The 15,121-nt window shown below is 48.4% G+C and overlaps 2 protein-coding genes across 2 annotated transcripts; both read right to left on the reverse strand.

Moving 5' to 3' along the window:
- Window positions 1-645: 645 nt before the first annotated feature.
- Window positions 646-2,769, reverse strand: Aud_010520 (DUF2457 domain-containing protein; the record flags this gene model as incomplete). Its single annotated transcript, XM_043295359.1, has 1 exon — window positions 646-2,769. The coding sequence occupies one exon, from the start codon at window positions 2,767-2,769 to the stop codon at window positions 646-648; it is 2,124 nt and encodes a 707-aa protein (XP_043151294.1).
- A 7,634-nt stretch (window positions 2,770-10,403) lies between these two features.
- On the reverse strand, window positions 10,404-13,496 carry sha1 (putative calmodulin-binding protein Sha1; the record flags this gene model as incomplete). The annotated part of the gene is made up of 2 exons (XM_043295360.1): window positions 10,404-10,789; window positions 10,844-13,496. 2 exons carry the CDS (start codon window positions 13,494-13,496, stop codon window positions 10,404-10,406), a joined length of 3,039 nt encoding a protein of 1,012 aa, XP_043151295.1.
- Between the last annotated feature and the right edge of the window lie 1,625 nt (window positions 13,497-15,121).

Below are 15,121 nucleotides of genomic sequence, written 5' to 3' on the forward strand. Positions count from 1 at the left end.
ATAAGTGCAGAAGAAGACAGGTTGTGGTGGCCCGATGAGTTGACGTTGACTTTTGACCGATTCGCTAGCTCTGGACGCTTAGCCGAGCGCTAAAGCCAGCTGCAACCGCCGGGAAGATCAACTTTAAACCTGCAACCACATGACCTCTTTGCACAACTATGACCAAATAGATTACTTTACTATTCATATAAGGAATCATTTTGATTTGAATTATTTGATTTCATTGATCTTTCGCATCAGCAAGGACTCGTTTAGTCTTCTTGTCATGTTGTGGCCTGCCTACAAACGCAGCAACAAAAGCAGGGGGTATCCTCCATATGAACCGCGAGCATGCAGAACTAATTCAAACAGGGCCCTGGCCACAACAGTGAAGGAATGTAAAAATATGGTTTAAATCGATAAGGAAGGGGTAATATGTATAGGTGAAGCAAACACGAATAGAAAAAGTGTGATCTCCCTGTAAATGCAAGACGGATGTCCTCCCAAGCAGTGACGATGCTGTGCAAAGAGTACAGGACAACCGAGGGGATTCAAACTGTAGCCTGTGGAAAAGAGTGAAATGAATCCCCTCGGGAGAAAGAAGTGACACACAATGTTCGGGTATGTACAAGGAAGACAAAGGTCCTTTTCTGATGGAGGAAAGGTCTAAACAGATAGGACGAGCTGGGCATCTTGACCGACACCGTAAGCTCTGAACCTCTCAGCAACTTCGAGGCCAAGCTCCTTCATCCGTTCAGCTCCTTTTCCAGGGGTTGGTCGCCGCTCCATCTGCTCTTTGGCAGCTTTGCGGCAATGTTGACGCCAGAATTTTTCCCTTCGCTTCTGACGCTTCTTCTCCAGACCTTCGACTATGTCGATCGGGCCTCTAGTGTGCACCTCGCGAGTGCAGGATGATTCACGCTCTGGCGATTCTTTCAAGTCGGCGATGGGTGACCACCGATGAGCCCGGTCGAGGGACGTGAAAAAAGGGTTGGGAGTTCGAGGCAGAGACTTGGTGCGAGTCATAAGGGGGCGTTGAACCAATTCACTGATGTTGACGCCTTGGGGCGGGCGAGAGGGAAGTTGGTCATCCGAGGCACCATCGCCACTTTGGGAAGGACCCATCTTAACCGGCGGTGGAGGGGACCGAAGACGTCTCGGGGACATGCGGCCAACACGGCGCGGGGGAGGGGACATCATTCGCTTGGGAGACAAACGAGGCGAATGTTGACGCACGGAATCCACACCAGTTCTTCCCCGAGTTGCTTCATCAGCCCTAAACGACAGCTCCATCTCATCCTCTTCCAGGTCATCTTGATCATCAATGTCCGATGTAGGAAAGCTGGGATCAATATCCTGAGGAATGATGACTTGTTTGGAGAGGCGACGTTGCTCGATGCAAGACTTATATGCAACTTCCAAAGGACGGTCTTCGTCCAATGTGCCACACACAAAGTCCGTGCTGTCGGGTAGGTTGGGAGTACCAGGGCGCATCTTGACCGGGGGAGGTTTGAAAGGGGATCGACCATTTGCCTTCCACGCGAGTGCTGGGGGCCATTTCTTGCGGGGATCGTCAGTCATAGAATCTAAAGAAGTGTTCGAGCCGCGACGTTCGAGTGCCTGGCGAGACGTCTGAGGGCTGGTGGCAGCAGTGGTCGAAGGCGCCCAGAATCCATACTCGGAACCGTCATCACTCTCATCGTCTGAATCAGCAAAGCCAGCCTCATTGTCGGATTCATTGCCATCATCCGAGGAGAAGTCATGGATGGTCGAGTCCGCGTCATCCTCATACTCCTCGTCGTCTTCCTCCTCAAGCGCCTCTTCCTCCGCTTCTTCTGCGAGCTTTCTGATGGCGATTTCTTTTCTCATGCAATCGCTCATAGTGATCTTCTCTGTGAATTCACCAACCTTGGTGACCCACTCATCATCCTCGCTAACGGAGCTGGCAAATTCGTGGAACCGGGTCGCCTCAGACTCTTCAAACTTGCCGAGGCCCTTCACAGGCACACCTCTTTGACTGTTTGATGCCGATGGCTTCTCATCTTGCTGTGCCTTAATCGACAAAGACACATCTTTCTCCGGAGACGCCTTGCGGACGACTGGGGCAGGCGATCCACGGAGCCGCGACCTGAGAGCAGCCGTGCGAACAGGAGGCCGTTCTCTTGTCGAGCAGGAATCTCTTGCTGGGCAGACAAAAGTAAGCACCGTCTTCCGCTTGGGGGGCTCCGCTGCCGTCGAAGTGGCAGTCGATTCCGGTGTTGTAGGTTGTTGAGGTTTCGTTTCCTCAGCCTTACGCCCGCAGGCAAAGCTGATGCATCTCTTACGTCCAAGATTGGCCTCCACAGTGGACTCCGCCGCATTTAATTCAGGTCTACCGTTGAGTTGAGGAGACAGCGGGGGGCTTGGAGTGTTAGACAACGATGGGCTCGTGAGTCCACCATCGCTGGTCAGCTCCGCGGTCGAAATTCCGCTGACGTTGCCGGAGTGGTACGAGCGGTAGAATGGATGTTCCTGGTGGTCGGCAGGAGACAGTTCGGGACTGTGCTTGAGGGCACGTGTGAGGAGTGATTCCTTGCCACGACTCATGGCGGTAGGGGACTTGACGTAGACAACACCGTCGTCGACGTTCATCGGAGAGGTATTCAAGTAATGGTGATCAGGAGGCTCATCGACGTCCTCAGGCATATCTGTATCTTGCTGAACAGGCTTGTTGGACTGATGGGGGGCGAGTAGCATCTTCAAAATCTTGTGTATTGAAAAGGGTCGATCACCACCACGCAAGTATGCCATCGCTTCGAGTAGATCGCTAGGTTAGAATCGCGACTGAGGTCGAAGAGGGAGTTAATGATATAGTCGTATGTTCGATATCGATGACTCGAGAGGATAAGTGGCGGCGGTAGGTTGTAGAATAGGAAGGTCGGAGAGGTAATGACGACTAGTTCAGTGAAGAATTAAACTTGTCAATCAGAGAGATAATCTAGAAGACGCTCTCTCAATATCGATCAATGATACCACCAATCGACCCAAAGGGCGGGAGATTAGGTTGTCCTCAGCAGGACGACGATTGTCATGATATACAACGCATGATGTGAGGGGGAGGGCGGAAGTGTAAGAAAGGTACAAATAGGATAGGAGCAAGAAAGTCAGGTATGTAGCCAAGAAGTACAGTAGTACAAGCCCTCCCTTCAATAGAGTGGCAGCTCAAGAGAGCGCCAGAAGGAGACGCGTCGAGGAAATCAGAAACGCAATGTGTTGGCAGTACTAGGTGGATGGAAATTGAGAGGAAGAAGGAATGTTAAGGAGTAGTAGGAGATGCAAGTAATAGTGGGAAAGTCCGGCACAGGAAAAATGGGCAAAAAAAAATTAAAAGGGAAGAAAAGGTAATAAAAAAATTCAAATAACTGAATAATTAATTAGGGTCGCAGTACAATACTCTACCAGCCTACGAGGGAGGGGAACGAGAATTTGCTGGGGCGATCGCTTTTTCTATGACGGGGCGGGAGAGCGGCACCAGGTTTAGGAAGCTGATTTAGTCATTGGGGTGAATGGTAGTAGTGGGTCGCCACTATCGAGAAAGGGAAGGGAAAAAATAATTCAGAAAATTAAAATCAAATTATGACACTCTGGTGATCTTCTCCTGGGCTTCTTTCCTTCTGCAGGCGGCCACTTGACGCTCAGTCCAACTCAACCCCGCCAAGACATGACCCACCCTGTCTCTTGCTCCCACCAACCCCAGTGCATGCTTCGGTTCCTGCGGCTAACCCACCATGAAATGTATTGTCACACGGTAATATTGCTGATGTACGATCTGTACGCCGTACTTGGAGGGTATAATACGAGCAATTATTACAACCTTCTTTTTAAATAGTAACGGAGGCAAATTGATGACAATAATGGAGTGCCAAGTATGTGCACACAAAAGAATGAAGAATCAAGTAGATGAAGACCATGAATGTTTCTGAGTTTCATTCATTTTGAGATGCCGCCTGTGACAAACCTAGGTGGTTTCATCGACTGGTGGGACAACTTAGCGAGATTGAGAATAATAAAGATGACGGGTACAGTTGAAGTGGTACTCCATAAGAGGCAGCCAAGTCCTTGACTATGAGGGATTTTGTATAGGCACTAAGCCTTGCTCAACTATACTCAAAATGACCAAAAGAGAGATATCGCATGAATGATGATAAAGAAAATAAAAAGAACTAAACCCACAAAGCAATCTTCAAACAAACAACAAAGAAATGTCACAATGATCAGGGACTCGCTTCTCTTCTGCTGTGCGACACGAAGTATCCCAGAGATAAATCCCAGCCTGTACCTCAACTTTAAATTTCGAAACACTTTTCTCTACCCCCCACGAGGCCAGGACTAGCAAAGCAGCACGAGGTGCTGTCACTACTCAGAACGACTGCATAATGCAGCCTTTTCGTCTCGGATTAATCAGCATCCAGCAAACAGCGGCTAAAATCAGCCCGACTGCCCACCGTTCGCTGAAGTCCGCCTTTCGAGGTACTCCTAGCTCTCAGAAGTACTATGCCATTTCCGGGTACCCTTAGGTAATCCGCAAGGCGTAACTAACTAATTCCACTACCACCTATGTAAGTACAGGACAGCAGACTGACCAAGGGCTCACACAAAAGGGTAGGCGAAGGGCAATACCAACACCGCCGGAGTCACCCCGAGGCTGTCCTTGCACGGGGCAAATACCTCTCTACGGGTAAGTCTCAGCGAAAACCGTCCCGTTACGAGGTGGTATTACTCAACCGTGACCTAAAAGCCAACTACTGAGTGGTTCAGCGCTATCATCCCTAGGTTAGCAATTAAGATTACCTGCACTCTGTATGGTTCCTGATCCTGAACCTACTTTGGCTCAAGTGGATGTCACTACCCTGGAGCAAATAAGATGCACAAATAAAAATTAAAGGCGCTCTGCGCGCTTCATCCTTTGATATCTCTAACAACCTGGGTCTATGATTTAGGTTTCTTAATTAACGTCTGCTACACTATAGAACTAGCATAAGAAGTCCATACTACCATGAATAAATCACAGTGTCATTGCTTAACTCTAGTTACATATGCTTGGTATTTGTTGTCCCGGACCATTATCGTGCCCTGCGCCGAGCCTTTCCCTTGCCTGGCGACAATTCCGGCTGTCCAAATTAGGAAGGCATTAGTCTTGGTCCTCTGACGTATGTTGCATTTATTATTGCAGAATTATGAGGACGAGATATTCAAGGATAAGCATGACTGTACTCTGTACTTTGTGCTGCCATGCGGGTTGAAATAAAAAAAGAACAGCTGCAAAAGAATCTCATTTAATGTACCGAAGGTTGTAGGAAGGTTGCCTTCTTGCGAGAAACGCCTTTGGTGGCAGTACGAGGCCTATTACTGTGCACGGCTTTGCCCGTCGCATGACGCTATTCAAACTCAAGGAAAGGGCTACAGTGACCTCAACGCGAATCTGACTGTATGCAGCCACCCATGACAAGAGACCCCCTTTGTTGAACCTGGTTTTCAATTTGGAAGTAGATTCCCATCTGAGATCATGACGGAATTGGGAATTTGGATATGCTTGAGATCATGGTCACAAGAATAGAAATCGACGAATTACTGAAAATTCCGCTACTAACATATGGAAATCATAGTTCGATCTTGGCTGTACAACATCAACGAAGATCACAGCAGGGGCCAAAAATGCCAGAAATAACCACCAGATGGTCGAGGAACGGCTTGCAGATACCGATCTCAACTGGTCGTACTGTATTGTTTGCGTGGAATAATTATTATTCTATTATCACTACCTTAATAACTCTGTCGTACCGCCAGGTAATCATCCAGTAAATGTTTCAAGATACGTTCTGTTGTTGACACAGGAGATTAATTCCTTTGTAATCTGGTACGGCGTATTCCAAACACCGTAGTCAATGTTATTATTACAGCATTCGTTTCAAACATGCATCCCAATTTTGAAAGCCGACCGCAGCATCCATGTCCCTTCCGAAGAGAATGTTGCTTTTTTGGCATTGTTCGAGACGTTGTATTGTGGCGATGAGATATCCACCTAAGCATGATCTCTCCCCAAGTGTCCATCTCTGTGAGAAGTCTCCGATCATCATCCATCGCTTTATGCTTCGATCATCCCACAAATCTCCACATATACGATGTTGGCTGGAGAGTTGACAATTTCAGCCCGAAATGGGATCATGGAGGTTGACGCCAGAGAAGCGGTCAAAGAAAGTAAAAAAAGTAATGCCCTTCGATTGATGAGCTTGCGAGTTTTGAACGCCAAAAGGTCAGTCCGCCGACCTCATTGCCTTCAAAAAAGCGGGGACCACCAGAAAACTACGGATCATGTTTGCGAATCATCGGAAGCGCATCGGCCAAAGTCTTGGTCAAGCTTCCTACACATCAAGGATACCCCCACCTGTGCCAGATTGCTACTACGATTGTTGTTTTCTATCCACCTTCAGCAGCCAATCTGAAAAAGATTTGGCAGTTTTTCCTTCTCCCTGCTGTTTCTGATCCCTGGATTTGAGCAACTGAGATGCATTTCAGGATATCAGATGGTCAGATGTCTCGTGATGAGAAAGTATGGATAATATTCTCCGAAGAACGGTGAGCGAAGCTCAGCTCAGCCTTACGACAAAGTATCATGCAACCTCAGCTCCAATACGACCGTGGATATCAATGCTGAGTGGGATTCATCCAGTGGTTTGGGATCGTCTCTACAGCTGACGACGCCATACACGAGATATTGTGCATAACAGACTTGCAAACAAGCATCATGGCGGAGCTTGATGCTGAATTTCAAGCAACTTTTGACTCTCTCAGTGTTACACACTTCGTGTTTGAATACATGGATCAGCAGTCGACTTTGGGATGCGATCAATTCAGTCATCTAAAACTCCGGGTGAGACCCAATCATAACGGTCGAAGAACAGTGGCATGTGGCCGCCTGGGAACTTGTGGCCAGCACACCAAAACCAGCCGATGATGGGATCTTGCCGATGGAAGGCGAAGGGCTTCCGTGTTGCTTCATGCGCTGTCTAACTGGGTGCTCCTGTCCCTTCCACATTTGGTCACCGGTGGACTAGAAAAGGATATCGCAAGCGTGGTTTCCCGCCTCTAAGAACAAGTCTATGTGGCATACGGGATCTCCTATCGCGAACTGCGGGTTTTCCCAATTCAATTACTGGCATTCGAGAAGACAAATGGCAAACTACATTAAGACCCAGGGTGAGTGGAGGCTACTGAATTGTACAAAGAATGATGCAGCAGACCAGCAGCTCAAATCCTCAGCCTACCTGAGGATCACGACCCTAGAGGATTAGGTAGCATTAATCCATATCTCCACAGTCTGTATGGATGGATAATAATCGTAACTTCCGTTGTTTGTCTCAGTGGCCGACGTCGGCCCAGCACTAGATGAGCCGAATGACGGGGGCCCTTTATTGACCGCGAGTACATTTTGTATGAGGGATTTATGTCAGTAGCCAGTTCGCGGGTTGCGCGCTCCACTCCACGTTGAGCTTTACCAACTGCTTCTCGCTCAGGCACTCTTGGTGCATGCAAGTATCGCCAAATGTAGTAAGATAAAACACTAACTGCGCGCCAACTGAAGCAAAGCTGCAACTGAATGAAGGGCACAGGCAGCATTCTTTCTATGACAGCTGCTTCGATCCAAAGCTTCGGGTCATATTTCTCCTCCTACGCATGAGCTTTTATGTTCGGGGGTTTCGGTGTTCGTCAATTGTCAAATCATCGCATAGTGTCAAAGGTTGACAAGACGGGATCTTACTAGGATCATATGCGGGGTTTATGTACAGTTTGCCTGTCAAAAGCTATAACACTGCTTTGATCTCGTTCTTTGGACCTTCTGACCCCCTCATTATCATCCTCAAGTAATGCCTCACAACATCGACACCCCCACGATATCGCTGATGCTGAACTCGACATGGGCTGACATTGAACAGTCGTTTTGAAACGGTCTGTATGGCTTGAAATTCTGTACGGTACCAAGCGTACCATACCGTATGTTCTAGTACATACCACGGATAAATACATTCCTTCACAATGACCTCTTGCAGTGTAACAGGTTACACATGGGACTCGCCCTTGCTTTGGCCAGGCTCAGCCCGAAGTGTCATGGACCTGGAAGCATTCCAGATAAACTGGGACCCAAGCGGTCCCGACCGCTCTGCGGACTCTGAGAGAGAACTATAGATCTCTGATGTTGTACGGCAACAGCGTACAGAGAACGGAGGCCGTCAGAACTGGCATACGGACTACAGCCAAGCCCAAGTCAACCTCGCACATCATCGCGATCTCCTAAGTGTCCGCACAACGCATTCCACTGGACGAATTCCAAATTCTAGGGAGACACTGCATACTTGATGAAGCAGCCAAGAGCTCCGCCAAGAACCGCCAAGATCAATACACAGTGCACAGTTATGCTGGTCCTGTGCATCTTCCCTTTTGGGAAGTCGGAGGTCAGCAGGATATGCTTAAAGGGATGTCCTCCTTAAGTCCTTACTCCCCTTTCCATTCCACAGCAGCACTTGGCGATGTCGCTTTACCTCCGCCAAGACGATAAGTCATACCGACGCCCAGTCGAGACGATGCTCTATTGAATGGATTGATATCCGGTTAATGATCGTTTACCTGCGAAATATCTACAACAATGCGTGGGCTACTTACCTCCTCCACGATCTCGTTACTTGTGGATGGCTAAGGTATCAGTGTCATCGGGAGCGCGGACAGACAGCCGACACCAGACAAACCTTGCTTTTTTTCCTCCTCCTTGAGCCATCCCCTTGTTTCCTCCAGTGCTACCGTCGGCCGACCGTTCCATACTCAAGTTACTCTGCTTTTGCCAAGCGCTCTGCCAAGTATTGCACATTCTACATGTGTGGTTTTCTGTGCCCTGTCTACCAGCTCACCTTCGGGAGGGGGCGCAGGCGGCGCAGAGATCTTGCGCCCCTTTTCCTCCCTAAGTAATAGGCTCTGTTGGGGCGTTTGAGACAGCCGACAACTGCTAGTGTTAGTAGATCATGTTGATCACCGATGGTGATACGAACTATATATCGAGGCTGCAATCGTCCATTTCCCCAAACTGCTATGAGCCAAGCGCCAATACAATATTTGTCGCTTGGCATCAAGAGGACTGTTTCGTACTTCCAAATTCGGAAGAAAGTATTGATCTCATGATTGAACCCCAATGATGGGCATGAGCTTACAGGATACGTATCGCAAAGTTCTCCAGCACTACCTAGCCTTGGTTACATTGACACGCGCGGTCACTAAGACTGCTGATCAGGCAAGAACTAACTTTAAACATGCAAATACTCGATCGTAATTAGCGCGAAATTGAATCTACCGCAGCACGGAGTAAACTAATCCAATTCAAAACACAGGAGAGATCATACTAGAAGCCCACAAACGCCAGGTATCAGATTCCATCTTGCAGTAGTCATCTCGCATCCTAGATCATCCAGCGTCTCTACGTCGGCTAATTCCGAACGCCGAAGCGATATCACCTTCTGTACCTTTCCACCAGGCACTAGATACCGACAGTACAGCCTATATCTCGTTCACTAATGGATTTCCATTCGCATCCATCAATCGATAGACTCATACGTCATGCTCAATTGCCAATTACCAATTGCCATGTCGGAGAGACCCAGTTTAAACTAACTCGAGAGGTAGGGTAACAATATATTTGCGTCCGTCCGAACGACACACCTCATTCATTCTATGACACACACCTCCAATCTTCCAGCAATCAAAGGCAACGAAGATGACCAGGCACGGAATCTACTAGGTAAACCCCACATGACAACTGTACGCAGTATTCATCGGAAACGTCGGTTTTGGTCCGTTATTGTCAGATGGGAGTTGCCTTGACAGGTGTGACATCATAGGTCCCGGATGCGCATCTCTTGGGCATTGCGGTGATGATTCGTCCCCAGCCATGCACAAAGAGGCGCACACAAAACGATAATACTATATGTACTAGATATAGGTTAACCAGCCTCGTCAGTACGTTATCATGATGATAATCACAGGACTGGGTTTCTAATTATATCTCAAATGGGTACATAGTCGATACATTCGCTAGGCATCATGATTTAGGCTTCGGTTGGTTATTTGTAGTAGCTGATGGTATTGGATGCGTTGATATTTTCGTGTGCCAAGTCCTGGATCGTCGTGGCTGTGTCAAGTATCGCTAGAACAGAGTACTCGTTTCATACACTACACATAATCTAGACAAACTCCAACGAAGTGCAGTATAGGAATATTCATCTGCCAATGCTAAATCGACATGACGCCCAGCGCATATGCAGGAAAAAGATTTCGTGACCTTGAAGGATACCAAAACCCCCAACAGCGGAAATCGCTTTGAAATCTCTGCTCCCCTGCCGTTGCTAGACACGCGTCCTTCCAAGGCCACGTTGAGGCGCCCGTGTCGCTGCCTGAAGACGCTTCTCTGATCGACTGCCCATCTTGCTACGTTGCTGCCTTTGTCTTTTCATTCTCCTCCACCATCGCAGAATAATCGCTTTGGCCAGAAGCAGCCGATCCCTTGTCTGCACGACCGCTGAGCATTGCAGTGCCAGATTCCTCACCAAAGTTCGTCGGTGAGATTCCCGGTATGCGAGGACGCGTCGCCATGCACTTTGGAGCACTATAGCAGCTCGAGCTCGTTTGGTAGCCGAAAGTAGACGAGAGCAGAGGAAGGCGAGCGCTCCAACTGTGAAACTGCTGTCGAAGATGTGTGCCTTGCGCGAATTGCCAGGAGAAACGAGATTTGCTATTAATCATCGGTTAGCCGTTACCCTGGGCTACAATCTAGGGATGAACTCACCAAACTGAGAACTGCAGCCAAGTGCTCGTAGACGGGTTGCCAATGTAGTTGCCTTTCGGTCGGGGCTTGACGCGGCATTGCCCAAGATATATTCTTCGTACTCGTTCACTATAGCCTCGTAGATTTTTCCATCCGCAAAGCTTGTGCTGAGATTCTCCAACCGCAGGCCACTCAGATGCGCCAGAATGGTTGCCCATTCCTTGAGCAATAGAACAGCTTCATCGTCTTCCATTTCGTCATTAGAACTCTTCTCCTTAACCAAATTTGCACCGTTGACCTGTGCGCATCCGAGCTGTGATGTTGCTTTCTGCTTCAGTCTGTCAATCTCTTTCCTCACATCATCCCACTCGATAAGCTCCGAAAGACCCCATCTACTGACCAACCCCCATAGCAAGCCAATCGTCTTCTCGCGATGACCATTAACTATGTCTTCGGCGTGTGTGTCACGAACAAGCGGCGCAGCACCTGTTGTCAACTTTAAGGCATCCAAAGCAATCTGTACATTGAACTTCTTCACCGTGCGGCTCGAGCAGGGGAACTTTAAACGTCTCGATAGTGGCCATTGATCACTGTCCAGCAGCGGCACCGATTCCCCTACGGCCCCTGCTGATGGATAAAGTAGTAATTCCACAATCCTGGTCAATCTCACACCATCCCTCAGGTCGACCGCAAGATTACTCATTTGATACTCGTACTCTTGCAGTTGGTGCTGTTCATATGACAGGTAACAGTCCAAATGTTTGAGTGATTTCAGAATGTCACCCGATGCTGGCAGTAGAAGCCGGGCCAGTGCTTGCATAACCGCTGCGGAAGACTTGAAAGATGAGGAGGACCTAAAAAGGCAACTTGGAAGCATTGTTCCTGGACACAATCTCGCCTTGTCCAAAAGTATAACCATCATAATACTCCGGAGGACTGTACGGCGGTATGCTTGGGAGATCGTATCTGGGCCTGCATGGCTAAGATCCTGCGCATCACGATCCATATCTCTATTTTGTACCAAGAAGACATCCAAGAATCGTTCCAGTTTCCGTCTGAGAATCTTTTCCTTATCTGCGGTTGTTTCGACCGAGGAATGATGGGAAGCTCCATCGAGGGTCTCATTCTCAACTCTTCTTCCGGTGACCGTCTCGGCAGCTGCTCTCAGTGCTCGAAGGTCGTACGTTTCCAACCAAATATCCAAGAACTTCCGCTTCATACCCAAGTCATGTCCCAGACGCCTTGTTTGTGTTAGAGCATCTTTTGGCATACTGAGAGAGCCATAGGTCAACGACGCTTGAAATCGCTTATGAAGTTCGACAAAAGGACCGCTTTGATACAGTTGAAGAAGCTCATGTCTGCGTGCTGCATGGCCATCATATCTCATGTGACGGTCCGTTTGATCGAATAACCGGTTGACTAACTGAGTAATTACTATCTCCTGATGCGCAAGCCAATGGTCCTCATACATTGCTGGGTTGGAAATATCGTCGGATATGAGTTCAAAGTCCTTCATCGTAGCCTCTTTCCTGATTAGTGAGGCGTTACTTTTGATTGTTTTGGACTGTTTGAGCGCATTCGAAATGGATGTGCTCCTGGAAGTGGACAGAACGACGCCTTCAAGTGTCGAGTTGCTTCTGACGATACTGTCCATTTTGCTGCCGATGCTGTTTACAGATGCCCTAGCATTATGCCGTTTCTCACTGAGCACTGATCTTCTTAGCTCTTGACTGGTGAACGTCCTCGCCAGTGGCTTCATCATAGGGTCTGCAGAAGGACGAGCCTTGTCTGATATGGCTCTGGGCGATTTTGAGTTTATTTTTCCTTCCGTATTCGATTTCCAGAAATCCTTGTTATTGGAATTGAAGAGCATTACCCCTGGAGGGATATTCTCCTTCCCAGTATTCTTGCCAGCGATATCGACGTTTATGGCGCTTCCTTGCGTGACTTCAAGACTTGGATGTAGCGGAGTCTTTCGACCTGAGGCCATTGTTCTCTTCGCTTGTCGTTTCCGCGCAATTTGCGACTCCAGGCTGTTGATCTCCATGTCCTCTGGAACGTAATGATTGAGGTTGTCGGACTTGAGCGGACTGAACATCCTCATAAACACGCTGGCGACCGTGGTATCGTCCGGGGGAATGAAGACCGTATTGCGGCGCACATCTCGTTTGAGTTTATCTTTATGTTGATCTTCGTCTTCTCTACCATTGATTCGCATTAGGAGTGACCTGTTTGTCTCTGCGCCGGCATCTATGTTCTGTCTTTGGTGTTTGACTTCTGCTTTCTGGCGCTGTGGTTTGTATGGCGAACTCGAGGCGAAGCTGACTTTCGGGCGGAATCTATGGGCTGGTTGGGCAAGCAATGAAGATTTGCGGCCTGTCATTCTAGCTGTAAGAGTGCTCTCTCTTTTGCGTTCCGGCACTGCGTGTGTGGGTCTCTCTTCGTTGTCATCGTGAATTATGAACGATGTTCCTGTCTTCACCCTTCGCTTGGGCTTGACAGCAATCAAGGTGTTGTTTTTGATCGCAGTGGTGAAATCGAGGCTGGCAGTGTCGTCACCACATTCCAAGCTTCCTGCCCACGAACTATCAAACGTATGGATTGTATCACTGTTTCTCGAATTCCTTGACTTTACCGGGCAAGGAGTTCCAAGTTCCTGCAGTAGACCAGACATAATGCTTGTTGTTCTGAAATTATCCCATCAGATAGCCTTAGTGAATGTAACCAATATCTGATCTAAAGAAGCTTATGCTTGACACATCTCATGGATCGTACTTAATCGAGGCGGGTTGAGGCGTCGGACTTGGTGGGAAGAATGATAACAAGAAATCTAACAGGCGCGATAAGAGACACTCAATACTTCGAAACTCTGATAGCAAATTGCTGGTCATAAGGAATAGGGCTAAAGATATATGGTCAAGATTTAAGGTAGTTCATGGAACGAAATAATGTATGGAAACGCGAGGCCTGGACTGTTGACGGGTAGCGGTTGCCCAGGTAACAGAATCGTACCTGAGTTTTGAGGCAGCGAGACCGACGTCCACTCGGTTTCTTCGGCTTGGCAGCGTTTGTAGATATTCAAGTAGTTCACATATATGATCTCCTCATTCGCGAGAATGCTTGCCGTGATGAACTAGTTCTACCCCGAGCCGTTCTCTCATGGCCATCAAAGGATCAGCGAACATGATAGAGAACTTAACTACGCAAGAAAGACTGATCCCGAGTGCTCTGGTTTCTATGCTGAGGCCAGATACGCTTAGGCTTCCTAAGGAGGGCGTTATCAGACCTTGTCAGCGACATCGCCAGCCGGCATGCGTGTCCAAAGAGTTGCAGGCTTGCGGGATCAAAGTTACCGTCGGCAAGTATGGTTGCAATGACTGGGTTGCTGTCCTCAAGACGCCTAGTAGATTGTGAGCTTCATTGGCAAAGAGCTCTCGCCGACTGCTTGACTTCGACCTGATGGCATCTCAAAGCCTGCTAATTTACATGCCGGGCTCGAGAATAACGGAAGATGGCTCTTCTGAAAATACCCTATACAACCGTCTCGAGCGGATGGGGAGGCATGAGAGGCCAACTTCGATATTTGAGGAACATAGTGCGACATGTTCCAGATTCTCTTCAAGCACATACCATCTCTAAGCATATAGGAAGCTGGAACTTACCACTTTGAAACCGGTACTGCGTGCTCATACGAGCATCCAGCTTAGAAAGCAAAGTAAGTACACGGAGTAAACACACCGTGCCTAACGCACTATTCTGCAACGCGGCCTGGCGTCAATGTATCTGCATCTACTCATCGGGTAAAGACACCGTCATTTTATCCGATGACGGTAAGCCGATGCAATCCACTGCTACCGACAGGTGTATTGTAGAGACTGCTCTTGGAGACCTACCTACCTAGGCAGCCGAAATGGGACAGCACCCACGGCGACAACTCGTTGAGATTGGAAACTAAAGACCAAGACGATCGAGAGAGGGCCCTCTGTTAAGTTCCTCACTTTGATCAGAATGAATAGACGCGGTTAGCTCTGAGAGAGGCTCAAACTTCCCAGATAGTCTGATTTGAACGGCAGCAGTCATTGTTCATCAGAATGTCGTAGCAAATTATCCATTTCAAAAGGCCATGATCTAATATGATCGTGAAACCGCGGGCCCAAAGACAAACCCTGCGGGTAGCCATCAGGATTTCCGCCGTAGTCCTTAGTCCGAGGTTGACATTTGAAGGAGATTTGCAGCCTGGGTAAGAGTGAGGGTGGAACCTCGGTCTGACCTGGCGTCACTTGAGCATTGTCATATGAG

Source organism: Aspergillus udagawae, assembly GCF_001078395.1.
Source record: "Aspergillus udagawae IFM 46973 DNA, scaffold_9, whole genome shotgun sequence".
In the NCBI taxonomy this organism is placed as follows: Eukaryota; Fungi; Ascomycota; class Eurotiomycetes; order Eurotiales; family Aspergillaceae; genus Aspergillus; species Aspergillus udagawae.